Source organism: Botryllus schlosseri, chromosome 7 (assembly GCF_051294905.1).
Source record: "Botryllus schlosseri isolate E-star chromosome 7, Bs_hap1, whole genome shotgun sequence".
Taxonomy (NCBI): domain Eukaryota; kingdom Metazoa; phylum Chordata; class Ascidiacea; order Stolidobranchia; family Styelidae; genus Botryllus; species Botryllus schlosseri.
The window spans coordinates 2,850,892-2,865,409 of record NC_137242.1 but is presented as its reverse complement, the minus strand read 5'-3'; the positions used below and the strand labels follow the sequence as shown (position 1 = coordinate 2,865,409).

Here is a 14,518-nt window from a genome sequence, read left to right as displayed (position 1 = left end):
CGAACGCTCTCCCATTCGAAATATCATGCTGGTGACGTCATATTTTGTGATACGATTGTTGATACAATGCTTTTTTCTAATTGTCTACTAGATGCTAACGACTACCCTTGAAGAGTGTCATCCAAAAATATTCGAGTCATTTCAATATGAATATACTCTTCAATTGTATATTGAAGTTCTGTACTTCCAAAAAGCTCTACAAAGGTTTTAATGCAATTTAAAGATATGACTTGGCTTTACTTTGAGACACGAGAACTGTCAAACCATCACACGCGATTTAAAAATTAAATTAAATGAAAAGCGTTAGCCATGCGATGAATCAAGTACGATCAAATCTATTTCACTGACCTCGACGAAATCATCTTCACGTCTATCTAACCGTTGCAAAGGCACGTGTAAAGTGGTGTTGTTTTGCTCCTGAAAAAAATGCTCAAAACAGATAACTTGAATCTTGCAATCGGAGTAGGGTTTGAAGCGCATTACCGAGTTGAATATAGGTAGATTTGTTGTAAAAATTCCATCCGTTACACAACATTGATCTTAGTTCTGTAGCAGTTCAGTCTTAATGCAACAGTAAGTAGGACAACTTGATTCTCGAAGTCACCAGTGAATAAAGATGACCTAGACCAGTGGTTCTCAAACACCGGTCCAGAGCATGTTACCTGCCAGTCCGTCAAATATTTTTGAATTTTATGTCTCAATTATGGAATGCAAGAAGTTGGACGGTGATACATTAATTCGAGAAACAGAACATCAAATTTTAAATTCATTCCGAAGTTTGGATCGTATTTCCTGCATGGTGTCACAGTAGACAGTTAATGTGCTTTGGGCGTATGTCACTATGCTGAAAATATTGTATGAAACTGTTTAAAAATAAGCATAGAACTCGTTCCGGATAAGTTAAATGTGGAAGTGATTTGAATTGAAAAAAGCTGCGAAGTCTTTTAAACAAACTTCGTTGAATTACGACAGCACAATCAAGCGACACTTGGCAGTATAATAGAGCCTAGCAAACGGCAAAGTCGTATTTCATTCAAAGGATACCAAGCAATCACAATCAAGTTAGTGGTCTTTAGCACGACTTCGCGAGCTTCACCTTGGGGAAACTTTAATAGAACCACGTGTAAATGTATAATATGAAAAAGGCAGCAATAAATGAAGATTCCAATAGGCCTACTATATTTGATTTGCATACATTTGTCGTAATTAAATTAGAGACTAATTCTGGTTTTTGAAGGTTCGCCTTGGGGAAACTTTCATCGAACCACGTGCAAATGTATAATATGAAAAAGGCAGCATTAAATGAAGATTCCAATAGGCCTACTATATTTGATTTGCATACATTCGTCGTAATTAAATTAGAGACTAATTCTGGTTTTTGAAGGTTCGCCTTGGGGAAACTTTCATCGAACCCCGTGCAAATGTATAATATGAAAAAGGCAGCATTAAATGAAGATTCCAATAGGCCTACTATATTTGATTTGCATACATTTGTCGTAATTAAATTAGAGACTAATTCTGGTTTTTGAAGCTTCACCTTGGGGAAACTTTCATCGAACCACGTGCAAATGTATAATATGAAAAAGGCAGCATTAAATGAAGATTCCAATAGACCTACTATATTTGATTTGCATACATTTGTCGTAATTAAATTAGAGACTAATTCCGGTTTTTGAAGGTTCGCCTTGGGGAAACTTTCATCGAACCACGTGCAAATGTATAATATGAAAAAGGCAGCATTAAATGAAGATTCCAATAGGCCTACTATATTTGATTTGCATACATTTGTCGTAATTAAATTAGAGACTAATTCTGGTTTTTGAAGGTTCGCCTTGGGGAAACTTTCATCGAACCACGTGCAAATGTATAATATGAAAAAGGCAGCATTAAATGAAGATTCCAATAGGCCCACTATATTTGAGTTGCAGACATTTGTCGTAATTAAATTTGAGACTAATTCTGATTTTTGAAGGTTCGCCTTGGGGAAACTTTCATCGAACCACGTGCAAATGTATAATATGAAAAAGGCAGCATTAAATGAAGATTCCAATAGGCCCACTATATTTGAGTTGCAGACATTTGTCGTAATTAAATTTGAGACTAATTCTGATTTTTGAAGGTTCGCCTTGGGGAAACTTTCATCGAACCACGTGCAAATGTATAATATGAAAAAGGCAGCATTAAATGAAGATTCCAATAGGCCTACTATATTTGAGTTGCATTTGTCGTAATTAAATTTGAGATTAATTTTGATTTTCGAAGGTTCGCCGGTCCGCAACATATGTTTTGAAGTGTTGCCAGTCTGCAAGCTCAAAAAGGTTGAGAACCACTGATTTTTAGACAATCAACAGTAAATACAATAGCACAGCAAAATGGCATACGCATTGTGGGATTGAAACAATGTCTAGTAACCTTACGAGTCACCAACAGGAGTACAATGCGACTTTCGTTGCACTGAAATATAAAGTAGGAAAAGTACAGATTCAAATCATGCAAATCATCAATTGGCAAGCATGATGCTGTTTTGTTATAACTGTTTGTCATCTGACAGACAAAAAAATAACTGCAGCATGTAACCTGTGGGTGGCAATTGACCCGGTTGAAACAGAATTCTCAGGTTTCAGGCATTTACAACAAAAAAGCTCACATACCGAATATCAATATTGTCAGCGTCAACAAGATTCAGAACAAACATTACCAAATTAAACTTCATAAAAGCAAACATTAGTTTGTCTGAATAACGCAAGTCACCTTACAGAAAAATAAATAACAACAGCGCCTAAGATATTTGACTTTTCGAGTGCGGATACTCTAACAAATTGGTACAAAATAAGAAATCGCTGTCCCGTGTCTGTGTAATATCTCATAGGCTAGAGGTTCTCAAACATGTCAGTTTGCGAACCGGTAAAATTACAAGAAATTTTGCAAGTTTTACTGGCTACTCCGTGAAATTTTTGGGTTGTCTGAAAAAGCGATGCATAACAAATATGACTCAATTCAAACTCGCAGAAGCAAAATTGTTGAAGTAGAAAATTTTAGATTTGAAAATATAGTATTTACGATGTGAAACTCTATCATCATATATTTTAGAAACAGCCATTTTAGATAAATCCACCCCTAGTGTGTATCTCTTTTCTCAGCATCAGACTCATGCACATTGCACACCTAGTCCCGTTGCAGCTGTTTCCGACCAATATCTTTGAGAGTAATCCGTTGAATCTCATGACAAAGTGACATTTCATAAGAAATGGTGACCAATTCAAATTTACCTGGTGCTCTTTTCCTTGTAACTGATGTATCTTTTGTTCCACATCTTTCAGACGACCAGTAACCGATATCGTCACTACTCCTTTCACGATTGAGTGCAAATGCACGTCTACAGCAGGATCATCATGTTCAGTCCCAGGGGAAAACGTATCAACCGTGTGAGTACGCACAGTGAATTGAGCGAAAAATTCGTCCAGGATTCTCTCACATTCCTTCCGCCAATTTCCTGAGGCCTGCAAGACAATCATATGATCTGAATCGATACAAAATGGTGAGAATGAAAAACAAATGTGTGAAAGGATGTTTGAATTCAAAATTCAAGATGGTGTGGAACTTGGTATGGTAGGCTACAAAGTTTTAGGGAACTGACATCCAGTGTAGACTAGTAGTTATCGACCAGTGGGGTGGTACGCACTTGTGCGGATAAAAATCATGAACATTTGTTACTTTTACTGCCGTGGAATAATTCAAATAGAGGTAAAAGAATTAATATTTGTGCACTATTATTATTATGGTCTAGTGACAGGCATAGACTGAATCAGCACGTCTACGCCTACGAAATGCGGGGAAAATGATGTAAAATTAACTTTGTTTTTTTTCTTTCAACAATCATCATAATTTCGTAATAATGGATCGAATGGAACGAGGCATGAAGATAGCAGTAAATACCATCATAAAAGTCTCACATTTGCAACAAGTTACTGCAATGCAATTTTTCTCCCTTTCAGGCGGGTGTTCTCAAAGTATGGGTCGCGATCCGTGAAGGGTATAGTTTTGGGCCAAGAGCTTCTGATATGTATGTAATTTATACTGAATTTCTTTGCGCTTCACACAATTTCCTGTGGATATTTGCCAGGTCATTTGTCTTCGGTACGAGACATGGAGGAAAGTCGATACCACAATATGGCTTAATCACTAAAATACGCCATCCTTTGTCCGACATTGATTTCTCTTAAAACACCGTCGGAAACCTTTGGGATGCATTAGTGCAGGGGTGTGCAACGAGCTGGTGCGGAACAATGATACATAGGTATTTAGAGTCCAACCTTGGCCAACAATGACCTTCGCTGATTGGTCATAACCTACGATATTGATATATTCCGTCGATAAAATGTTCAGCACCGAATAGTATCTTCCTAGCAATTTGAGTAGACAGTTGCGCAAATACAGAAAAAATGTTACCGGCAGAAGAAAATAATGAACCCCAATTTGAAATCCCCCGCCACCAAAAGTAAGATTTGGGTAGCGAGCTAAAAAGTTTAAGAACCCCTACTTTAAGCTAATTGCTATGAACTTTCAAGGTAACAATTTTCGATTGATTTGTCCGGATATGTTATTTGCAATAAAGTGTGTAAAGTTGCTAGCGGACAGCGGTATACAGAACTAGCCAAGCTTATGAATAAAAAACACTTACTTGGCTTACAACATTCTCTGTTGGCTTAACCGCCACATGATCTGCTGCAATGCTCACATTCGCATTTGCCTTTTTTATTTCCAGTTCCAGTCTCCCTAAATCTTCAGGCCTCGACAATATGTACTTCATGATTTCCTTTTGAAATATATCGTCCTTTCCTTCTGGGTGCTGCCACTTAAAAGGTTGCAGCGCTGCAACAAATTTATATCGAGTTATAATACATCTCAATGAAAACTATAACACCACAACAGTTTCAATTCGTGAGTTGTATCCGGATGATCCCAACTGAAATGTCTCTGGTAATTCCTGACATGACACAAATTTCTAACATTGGGCATATTTCGCATAAGCAAGTGCGAAGAGTTCATTCCGGGCCGTGTTTCAATCAAACAGCATAGCCGTAACACCAATGGATTCATTGGCGACTGGTCATTTCTATTACTATATTCAAGTTGTTATTGATCTGTTCCACAATTCGAAGGTACATCTAACGCTGATTTAATTTCACTTTGGTAATGACATGGTCGATAGCCTAGTAATCAGGAGTATGCCCGAAACCAGGATTAGGCCGTGTTGCTTCTATGTTCTGATATCAGATTCATCTTTACTAAATTCTAGAAGAGTATAACTATAATTGTGGCGCGTCTAATGTCCGCTAGCTGCAAAACTATAACGCGACAGCTTTTACGATGTCATGGTGCATTTGTACGCTTGCATGGTGTCTATAACTAATTATTTTGACAAACTATGCCAAGTACAACTACAATTTTATTTAAATATTTGAAAATCTGATTTTTTTTCGTGCTAGGCGTCAATTCACGATAGTAAAACACATTTTCGCGATGTGTGTAGATGCCAGTCTGAAAGTTCCCGTCGAATAAGGCCTAATTGGAAATACATTTAATACCCATATTAATGGTGCTGCGCCCCCCCGGTGCCGACAAAAAAAAACAATGAAATTGGCCCGCGAGCACATTTGAGTTTGAGACCCCTGATCCAAACCATACCCGGCCATAACCCCAAATTTTAGCCATACGTCAAAGTGCCGCATGCCCAATTGTCGTATGCTGAAGTGTCGCATGCTCATATGTCCATGGACCGATTTTGTTCAAAAGGTAAGACTTGTTCAAAATCGCTGGAAACTATGACATTCAAATAACTACGATATAAACTGAAAATAAGACAGAAATGAGGTAGTAATTAATAATGATTTTGGTTGAAAGTTGAAACAAATATGGTTATTTAAATTGCTATCATTTGGCATAACAGCGTAACTCATATCGAACAGAAGATTGAAGCAGTATAAAGGCAAAGAAGCAATGAAAAATAGCATAATCAGTAAAATGGACAATATATAATGCACTGCAAAACGGAACAAATGATTGCACAAATATCGAGAATGGCCATTGATGATTATTGAAATTACTCATTCGATCAATGATTTGATTACATAGCTTCAAAGAGCGACAAGGAACTTCTCGCAAAATGATCTTATTGCCTATATCCAAATATACAGAAGAAATTTACAGCGATATATAGTAGAGTAATTTTGGTGAAGACTTATTCCAATTGAAATTTAGTCACCCTTCAGTATCGCTAAGTTTCTGGATTTTATGTGCGTATGCACATGCACATGTGCACTCTGGAACAAGATACGCATAATTTTAAAGTAATAAGGCTACCTGTATTCACAATTATGAGAGTATCGCTAGAGACCGTTGGTATGCTTTAATGTAGGCTGTGCTGGCTGCGGATGCATCATCGGCATTTCGAGGATGACCATTTAATTTCGTTTGGGACGCAGCCAGACATTTAAAGGTTTCGCCATCATTCGACTCCATGAAGGGATCCGATAGAAAGACAAGTGGCCATAAAACCGTGGCCCAAAATGATCTAATCGTATGTCGACCGAATCCTTCGATATTAATATGTCCTGGTACAGAGTAGTCCACTCAGTCAAAAATGTCACGCTTCGAGCGACTAGAAAAAAACTGCACCGATTTTACATTTCTGCGCGTTCGTGAATCGCCTAATACCATTTGCGACTCAGATGTATAAAGGCTGAAGGGCATAGTAAAGATATTATCTGTGTCGGTAAGACGAGTCTGGAGGCTTCGTATCAAAGTGTTTACGTTGATCACCCTGTATGGGCCAAGACCAGCGTTTTTTGGAGATTGAATGTTATTTTGAACCGGTTGAATCATGGTTGCGCTGTCAAAAATGCGACCCACCGTAGTTTAGCTTGTCGCAAAATCAGCTACACCAGTTACACTGACACCATAAAATCCAACATGCCGTTTTTGTAGATTTTGTTAGAGACCGCTAGACATTTAAAGAATTGATAAGGGAGTATTTCGTGACTTTTTTTAAAAGTTTTTTGAACCACTGCAATAGGCGAACTAACAGTGCTGTGTAATGAGCTATCATTGTATCAACATACTATCTGGATGTTAACAGATGTATCACCTTACCCTGGTATTAAGGCAGCTATGGTCACAACTTGGGGTATTCACTAATACAGAACAAAAATTAAGAAAATAAATGCATATAGCCATAGGGTATCATACCAGATTGGTTCTTTTTTTGCGGAGAGCAGGGAACGACTTCTGGATTTGCTTGTGCTTTGCGACCTCCACTTTCTATTTTCGAAGCAAACATGCGCACCAATAAGAGAGTCGTGTGACATATGCCACAGATAGAAAATTCATGCACTTACGCCTTCGAGAAGTCTTCTTTCCATCCCCAGAAGCCCCCTTTTGTTCTATGAAGTGAAGTAAAATGTTATTTTACTCCTAGGTCACAGTCAAAATAAAATAATCGACCATACTGAGTCAATATATATGTGATCAAAAGGAAATTTTCAAAGTGCGTTAATGTCTTTTTGCTTTTCATCCAAGGCAGCAAAGATTCAAGTATGATGTATTAGCCTGCTATCAATCAAACACTGTCGGACAGGATACAACAAATTGTTTTAAACTTGGGCAAAAAGTCAGCCCGCGTTTCGAACAAATACAACATGTCAACATAAAACATCAGTTTGAATAGCAAGGAGATTGCAACAGACAACGTGACCTGCATACTCCAAAGAATGTAGAAATGGGGGCAGGCAAAATCACGTACCTAGGTAATTCGATTCGGAACAGACTGTTAGGATTTGAGTCAAGTCGAGTATCACTCATTATGACGTCATCCGGGTATGGATGATGTCATGAGTTCAAAAAGCGACCACAAAGAAAACAAATGCCAGTTCTCAACCACATATATAAATATAATTCGGTATTTTTTCAACGACACCCCCATTTCATTGCACTTTGTGACCATGACCATGCTATGGGTTCATCCCGATCTTACGGATTTGATATTTCTACTAATTAGTCATACCATGCCAAATCAACGAATTTTTGGTCCAAAGTTAACCCATGGTCTTGAATTTCAATCACATTGCACTCAAACGTAGGTAATCATTGCCTGATGAGAAAAAACTTGATTTTATCAAAATCGGATAACTCGTTTGTATTTTACCACAGTTACAAAAATAGCACTTTTTGCGTTCATTGAACCATGTCGAAATGTCCTTTTGAAACAACTTATTTTGAAATCGTTATAAAATAAGCTTGGATTGAGTGTTCTTGGGGTTATCAATGTTTTTAGACAGCATTTAGGTGAACTTGTTATAAGAACAAGAATTAGCTTTATATACTGAAAGGTCATGGGTTAAATGATCCAAAATGGTGGGGGCCTCAGTGAAATCAATCATGCATGACCAAATGTCCCGCGCCTATTTCTGAAAAAAGCTATATTTCGATTTTGACAAGTGAGGTATCATATGAAAGCTGTTGACGTCTAGTATTCATTACCATTGTTCTCATAAGTGATTTAGCTCTCATTAATAATTCCACATGAGTATTTAGTTAGCTCGTTCTTTGAGTGCTAAAAGCTCTTATTTTGCAAATTGTTCAAACTTATTAATACAAAATAAATGACTATGCATGTATTCCCACTCACAAATATACGAGATTATATCATGTGCAAAGTAATCAACTGATGGATTGGCACATAACTGTCATATACCGCAGTTGGTGGTATTGATATTGAGAATTCACATGGAAATCGAACTGAACTGACATGCCAGTATAAATTAATTAAGCATTGTATGTTGCAAAACCTCCCAAGCAGCTATAATATCTTGTTCTCTATCTGCAGATATTTTGTACTGTCCTCTGGTTGTGGCAAGAGTGGGAGCATCGATGCAAAACAAAATATGCTGAAATGGTACCCAACAGATGTCATCACGTAGGGGAAAGTGGTATGACACTGCTGGACCTTCTGGGTGCATAAATTTGACACTGACGTCTGCATTATCTTCATCCACTTCCAATATAATTCCAACATACCAAGAGTTGTCGTAGGTAGCAGCGATGTAACAGCCTTGTTTTACATGCTTTGAGATGTCACGTTTTTTAGCACATCGATTGAAGTCGAATTCGCAGCAGATTTGAGTGTCAAAATTTATTCTTTTTGTAGCTATTTTTGTCAAGGAAATCGGTATGAAGTTATGAAAACTTCTGGTACCTTTTATTGTACTAGCAGAAGCAAACCTCACTTCTAACCACTTCCTCGTCTCCGTCAATTCTTTGGTTTGGATAGTGCTGAAATAAATACTTTTCAGTTTATTTTTGCAATAGTCCAACATCTTTTCCAAGTTTATAATCTGGTCTCTTTCTGGTCTTCTCAGGCTTTCCATTGCAGTTGACCTCTTAACTACACCGCCAATTCCATCGCAAGCCGACTTTCCATGACTGGTAGCAAAGAATGTCCATTCAGCAGCTATTCCAAAATCCTTCTGATGCTGGCATAAGTTCAAGAAATTTTTGCAGTTTTTATATTGTGCCGCACAGCCATCACTAAAGTATTCAATCTTGATAAAGTTTTGTAGTTTAGTTTTAAGACAGTCAATTAGTTGTTTTTGGATTTCGTACACCATCCCAACATCATGAGTCAAATCTTCTGAGAGAAAGCACATACTAAAATGATTCAGTTCTCCTTTGGCACTATAATAGCATACCACAGGATGCACAGTGCAATTTCTGTGGGTCCAATGATAGCCTTGAATTTCGTCTTGAACGTAGAACGAATAATTTTCGCTGAAATCAAGCAAACACAAAACTGTGCCATCTTCTAATTTTTCTTTTCGTGATTTCAAATAATTTGATTGCTGCTTGGCGATGAAAGAGTGGGGAAAAAGTTTGACCAGCTTTTTGTACAAAAGATCCAAAAAGTCATCGACAGGAAGGGATTGAAAAAACATTTCAGTTCTGTCGGTCGTGACCCACTGTGAAAATGTGACATCTGTGCAATCAACCAACTTTGAAGCTAAAAAATTCTTAACAACATCATGAGAGGGACAGTTGTTGCAGCGCTGTAGCATACATTCTTTGTTGTTTGAATCACATACCATCATATCAATCAAATCATTGTAGGTTTGCTCGAACTGGCCCCCCTTCAACATCAATTTAACATTTTGGTGAATGGAACACACACATACAGCATGTGTTCCTGACGAACCTGCCAATACACATTGTTTTGGTCTCAGTGCAACAAATGATGAAAACCCAACTGTAATTTGGGGATGCTGGACTTTAAACTCTTGATATAACTCTTTCAGAGTACACAGAATGAGCCGCTTTTGTTCATGAACATTACGGGCCACACTAACTTTGTCACGATACCCAGGCATAATCCTTGTGTAATTGTCGTCACAATAGAAGTCCGAAATTTGCTTTTTTATATCTGTGCTCAAAGGTCTTCCTTTCTTAATCGGCAGTGTACTAAGAATTCCTGATTTTTGTTTGAGAACTGCAGCTTGTCGCACCATATAATCTGTAACATGGAAGAAGCGTGTAATTTCAGTGTGAGTCCATGATTTTGGTACAAACGTCAAGAGTTGGATTTTTTGTGATCTCGTTGTACCATTCTCCAAAATCTTTTCCTTTACCTCAAACATCAAATCATCCAAATCTTTTGCTTTCTCTTTTATCTTTCTATCGGTAGATTTTTCTTCAATTACAAACTTTTGCAATGGTACATCAAGAGCTTTAGCCATCTTTTTAGTCAGATCATTATTTATACGAATAAGTTTCCTCTTGCCATAACATGACCTGTTTGTGGATGGAGTGCTGTGAAGCTTGATAGGGGATTGTCCTATTTCAATTAATGCTCTATCAAGCCCCATTCTGCACTCTGATCTGCTGACTGCCAAAGTAACATTCTCAATCTCACTGTCACCGGACTCTTCTCTGTTGAAACTAACTTGCTGCCTTGCTACCGAAACTGGATCATTAATGAGTTTATTCAACCTGGTTTTACAATTTCCGCATACTTTCTCTCCTGGAAGAATTGCGATTTCACCTGTAGAGCCGTTAAGTAATTTAACAAATTCCAAGCTAATGACCTGCAGGACCTGAGATATCTTTTTCTTGTGACACTTAAATGGATCACAACAGTTCTTCTTCCTCAATTCAAACTTGTCCAGTATGATGGCTTTGTGGTGGGCACAAATGGTTTGTATTTCGTCCTCTCTATTCAGCAGCTTGACTCGAAACATGATTTTTTCTTTCTCGTCGCTATCTAAAGCCGCAAACGGCATGAGGTTTTTTGGAGCAAATGAAATTTTATTACATTCTTCTATTCTCTTGGTTAGAAGTCCAACACTACAAAACTGAAGCTCCTCGCTCATGATGATTCTCGTAAGCAGATAGGTATATTAGAAAAACTAACCTGAGGAATACAAAGCATCTGTGTGAGTTACACAATAGTCTAAAATATCTCACGACAAATGGAAAATACATCAGTTTTCCTAATATTTCACCAACTATATCCTTGGCATCACTTTAGGTATTCCTCTGCTGGTGCTACTCTTATCCTCACCACTGCAAAACTGAAGCTACACACTCATTTGGGCTCTAATGAGCCCATGGATATGCTAGAATCAACTAATCTGATAAATATAAAGTATTTTCACGAGTTATACAACCTCGAGTATCTCACGGCAAAAGGAAAATACATGGCTACAGTTTTCTTAATATTATACCGCCTAGATCGTTGAAATCACTATTGCTATTCCTCTGACGGCAATACTCTTGCTCTTAGCTTTCATATGATACCTGACTTAATCAATTCCAAGTATAGCTTTTTTCAATATAGCGCATTGAAAATTTTGCTACGCTTGACTGATTTTACTCATGTATGACATTTGAGCCCCTATTTCACCCCTGACCTCTAGGTTTTCGACACAGGAAAAAGCTTTAAAATATGCATCACAATATATATTTTCTGAACATGCACTTCAGTTGTAGCTAAAAGCTAAGACTAATTTACAATAAAGTTTTAAAATTCTTGCTCTGTAAAATCATAATTTTCACGGTTGACTGAGCACAAAAAGTGCACTTTTTGAAACTCCCATATATCTTGAACCGATGAATCGATTTTCATGAAATAAATTTTGTTTGGTTTGAAATTGACAAACAATGATTGTTAACTACAAATGATGGACATTCTAAACATAGGGTTAACTGCCTCCGTTGATTTGGCATGGAATGACCCGACGTGCAGCTTTTTACTACATGTTTTGATGATGTGATTCGACCAATTCAGGTTTCAAGCTTTTAATGTTGGGAATAAAGTATCGAAACTATAAATATTGTTGATAATATGGCTCTCAGTGAGAGGGTACATAATTTCAGTACCGGTACTCAAAAATATCGCCTCTAGCTACTCCACTTGAATTAATACAATTAATGCCCAATTCGGATACAAGTACTTGAATCATTGAGCCCAGCTGTAATTGTAAGGTGTATCTACTAAACAATGTTCATCCAGTGTAGTACATTTGTCACCTGAAGGCTTTGCAGGATCATTATTGGAGGCGCCGCTAGCAGGTTCTAAACAGGAGTAAGTGTTGTTAATGGAATAAACTTGACAGGAATGCATTATTATCTAACTTTTGGCACGTCTTTTTCGTGGTCTTTTTTTACCTTGACCTGTACAATGAAGAGCAATATTTTAGAATCATTCACATAATTCGAACTTGCTTCAATTCTTCATCGGTTGTATTCATAACATCTTATCCCTCATCCAAAATATAATCAATGTGTGCTTGTAGACTAGCACATCTTACAGTCATACAAGTCTCCTTTCATAGTCTAGGCCAGTGTTGGGCAATCTTTTCGTCGGCAGGCCACTTTTACAATTTACACATATACCTTCACATGCCTACAAAATTAGCAGAGATGAGCGGATTTGAAATTTCTATGTCCTAATCCAATCCAAATCCGAAACTTCAAATCCAAATTCAAATCCTAATCCATAACTTTTCATATTCAAGTCCATGTCCAATCCTAATCCGATTCCAACTGGAAATTCAGAAAATATACCAATTTATGCAATGGAGGGATTCGAAAATTTTCTTTCACAACCAACGATTCACTTGATTCAAGATAACTTAGTAACCATAAGGACATTAATAACAGATCTGAATAAAGTTTGTCGCCATTCGCCACACAACATTTCAATCTCCCAGAAAATAGGTAAATCCAATCCAAATCCTAATCCGTTCTGAAAAAATGTCTAATCCAAATCCAATCCAAATTCGACAAAATTTCACAAATCCTGTTTTTTCAAAACCTAATCCTAATCCATGCTCATCTCTGAAAATTAGTTGTGGTCAACAGCTGAGTAATTCTCTTTTTACCGACTACTCAAGTGGCCTGGTATGCTTGCACAACCTAATCGAGTGACACTATTTCTACTCTACAGTTTTTGTAACCAAACTCAGATGCCCTTTACTGGGCAATGGGCATTATATGTATCTATTTACCGTCATTTTCCATGTATGTGTACATACTGAAATAGTGCAAAAATGGGCAAGCAATCAAAATTATGAGGCGCCAGCATATGCTGGTCCATGATGAAGAAGAGGTATGAGCGAAATTGCGAAAAGAACGAGCTTGATACCAACCAGCCGGATTTTGCTTAGCGTTGTTTGATGAATCCATCTCGCCCGCAATTACGCTAGTTCCACGGACTGCCGACGATCGGGGCAAAGCATTCAATTTGGAACCACGTTGCAGACACCGATTGCAAACATGCGATCCTAGTGCCAGTGGCGAATATTTTCTCTGACCCGCTGCAGGGTTCGCTGGCTTATCTGGCAGATCAGCTACTGCTGTCATCTGGGCCGAATACTTGTATGAAATTTCCAAACCGGAAAAAAGATATGACCTACCATTACCATTTTTAACGAATTACCTCCGGGAGGATGAGTTAATACCTTTTCTGGATTCAATAGTGGTATAAATTACATAACAATATGAAATAGCTTATTTCCAGCTGCATAAGTACCAGTAAACGTCCACCAAAATTTCTGTGATGTGATCGCATTCGCAACAATACACCATTGCTTCGATCAATTTGACCCTGCCAATATATCTTATCGGTAGGGTAACTTATACTTTGTTCCGGAAGATAAGTTATACCTTTTCTGAATCTAATAGTCATCTGTTTTACACCCAGACTAGAGACAACTCATTTTAGGTACACAAGTTACTCTAAAATCCACCTAAATATGTCGTATTATCGTTACAGAGGCCAATTCATATTCATTTTACACAATTTGTCCATGCCAATATATGTTATCGGTATGGTACCTTAAATTTTGTTCCGGGAGATGAATTATACCTTTTCTGAATCTAATAGTCATCCATTTTACACCCAAACTAGAGACAACTCATTTCGAGGTACACAAGTTACTCTAAAATCCACCTAAATATGTCGTATTAT

At 37.6% G+C, this 14,518-nt stretch overlaps 2 protein-coding genes across 4 annotated transcripts in view; both read right to left on the bottom strand.

Annotated features, from left to right (window-relative positions):
- Nucleotides 1-13,887, bottom strand: part of LOC145443800 (uncharacterized) — a 44,589-nt gene extending 30,702 nt beyond the window's left edge. For 2 of the 3 annotated variants that reach the window (XM_080321764.1, XM_080321765.1), the window contains exons 1-7: nucleotides 13,698-13,887; nucleotides 12,682-12,720; nucleotides 12,577-12,621; nucleotides 7,398-7,442; nucleotides 7,249-7,320; nucleotides 4,682-4,872; nucleotides 3,270-3,500 (exon numbers count right to left, since the gene is read on the bottom strand). In XM_080321764.1, the coding sequence (XP_080177890.1) occupies nucleotides 3,270-3,500; nucleotides 4,682-4,872; nucleotides 7,249-7,320; nucleotides 7,398-7,442; nucleotides 12,577-12,621; nucleotides 12,682-12,720; nucleotides 13,698-13,734 (660 nt within the window). In that variant the 5' untranslated portion in view covers nucleotides 13,735-13,887. The remainder of the gene's footprint in view (nucleotides 1-3,269; nucleotides 3,501-4,681; nucleotides 4,873-7,248; nucleotides 7,321-7,397; nucleotides 7,443-12,576; nucleotides 12,622-12,681; nucleotides 12,721-13,697) is intronic. The other variant, XM_080321766.1, reaches the window with a different exon arrangement.
- LOC145443801 (uncharacterized) lies at nucleotides 8,061-12,277 on the bottom strand. The gene has a single exon (XM_080321767.1). It carries the CDS (start codon nucleotides 11,415-11,417, stop codon nucleotides 8,820-8,822), a length of 2,598 nt encoding a protein of 865 aa, XP_080177893.1. The 5' UTR covers nucleotides 11,418-12,277; the 3' UTR covers nucleotides 8,061-8,819.
- Nucleotides 13,888-14,518: the final 631 nt, after the last annotated feature.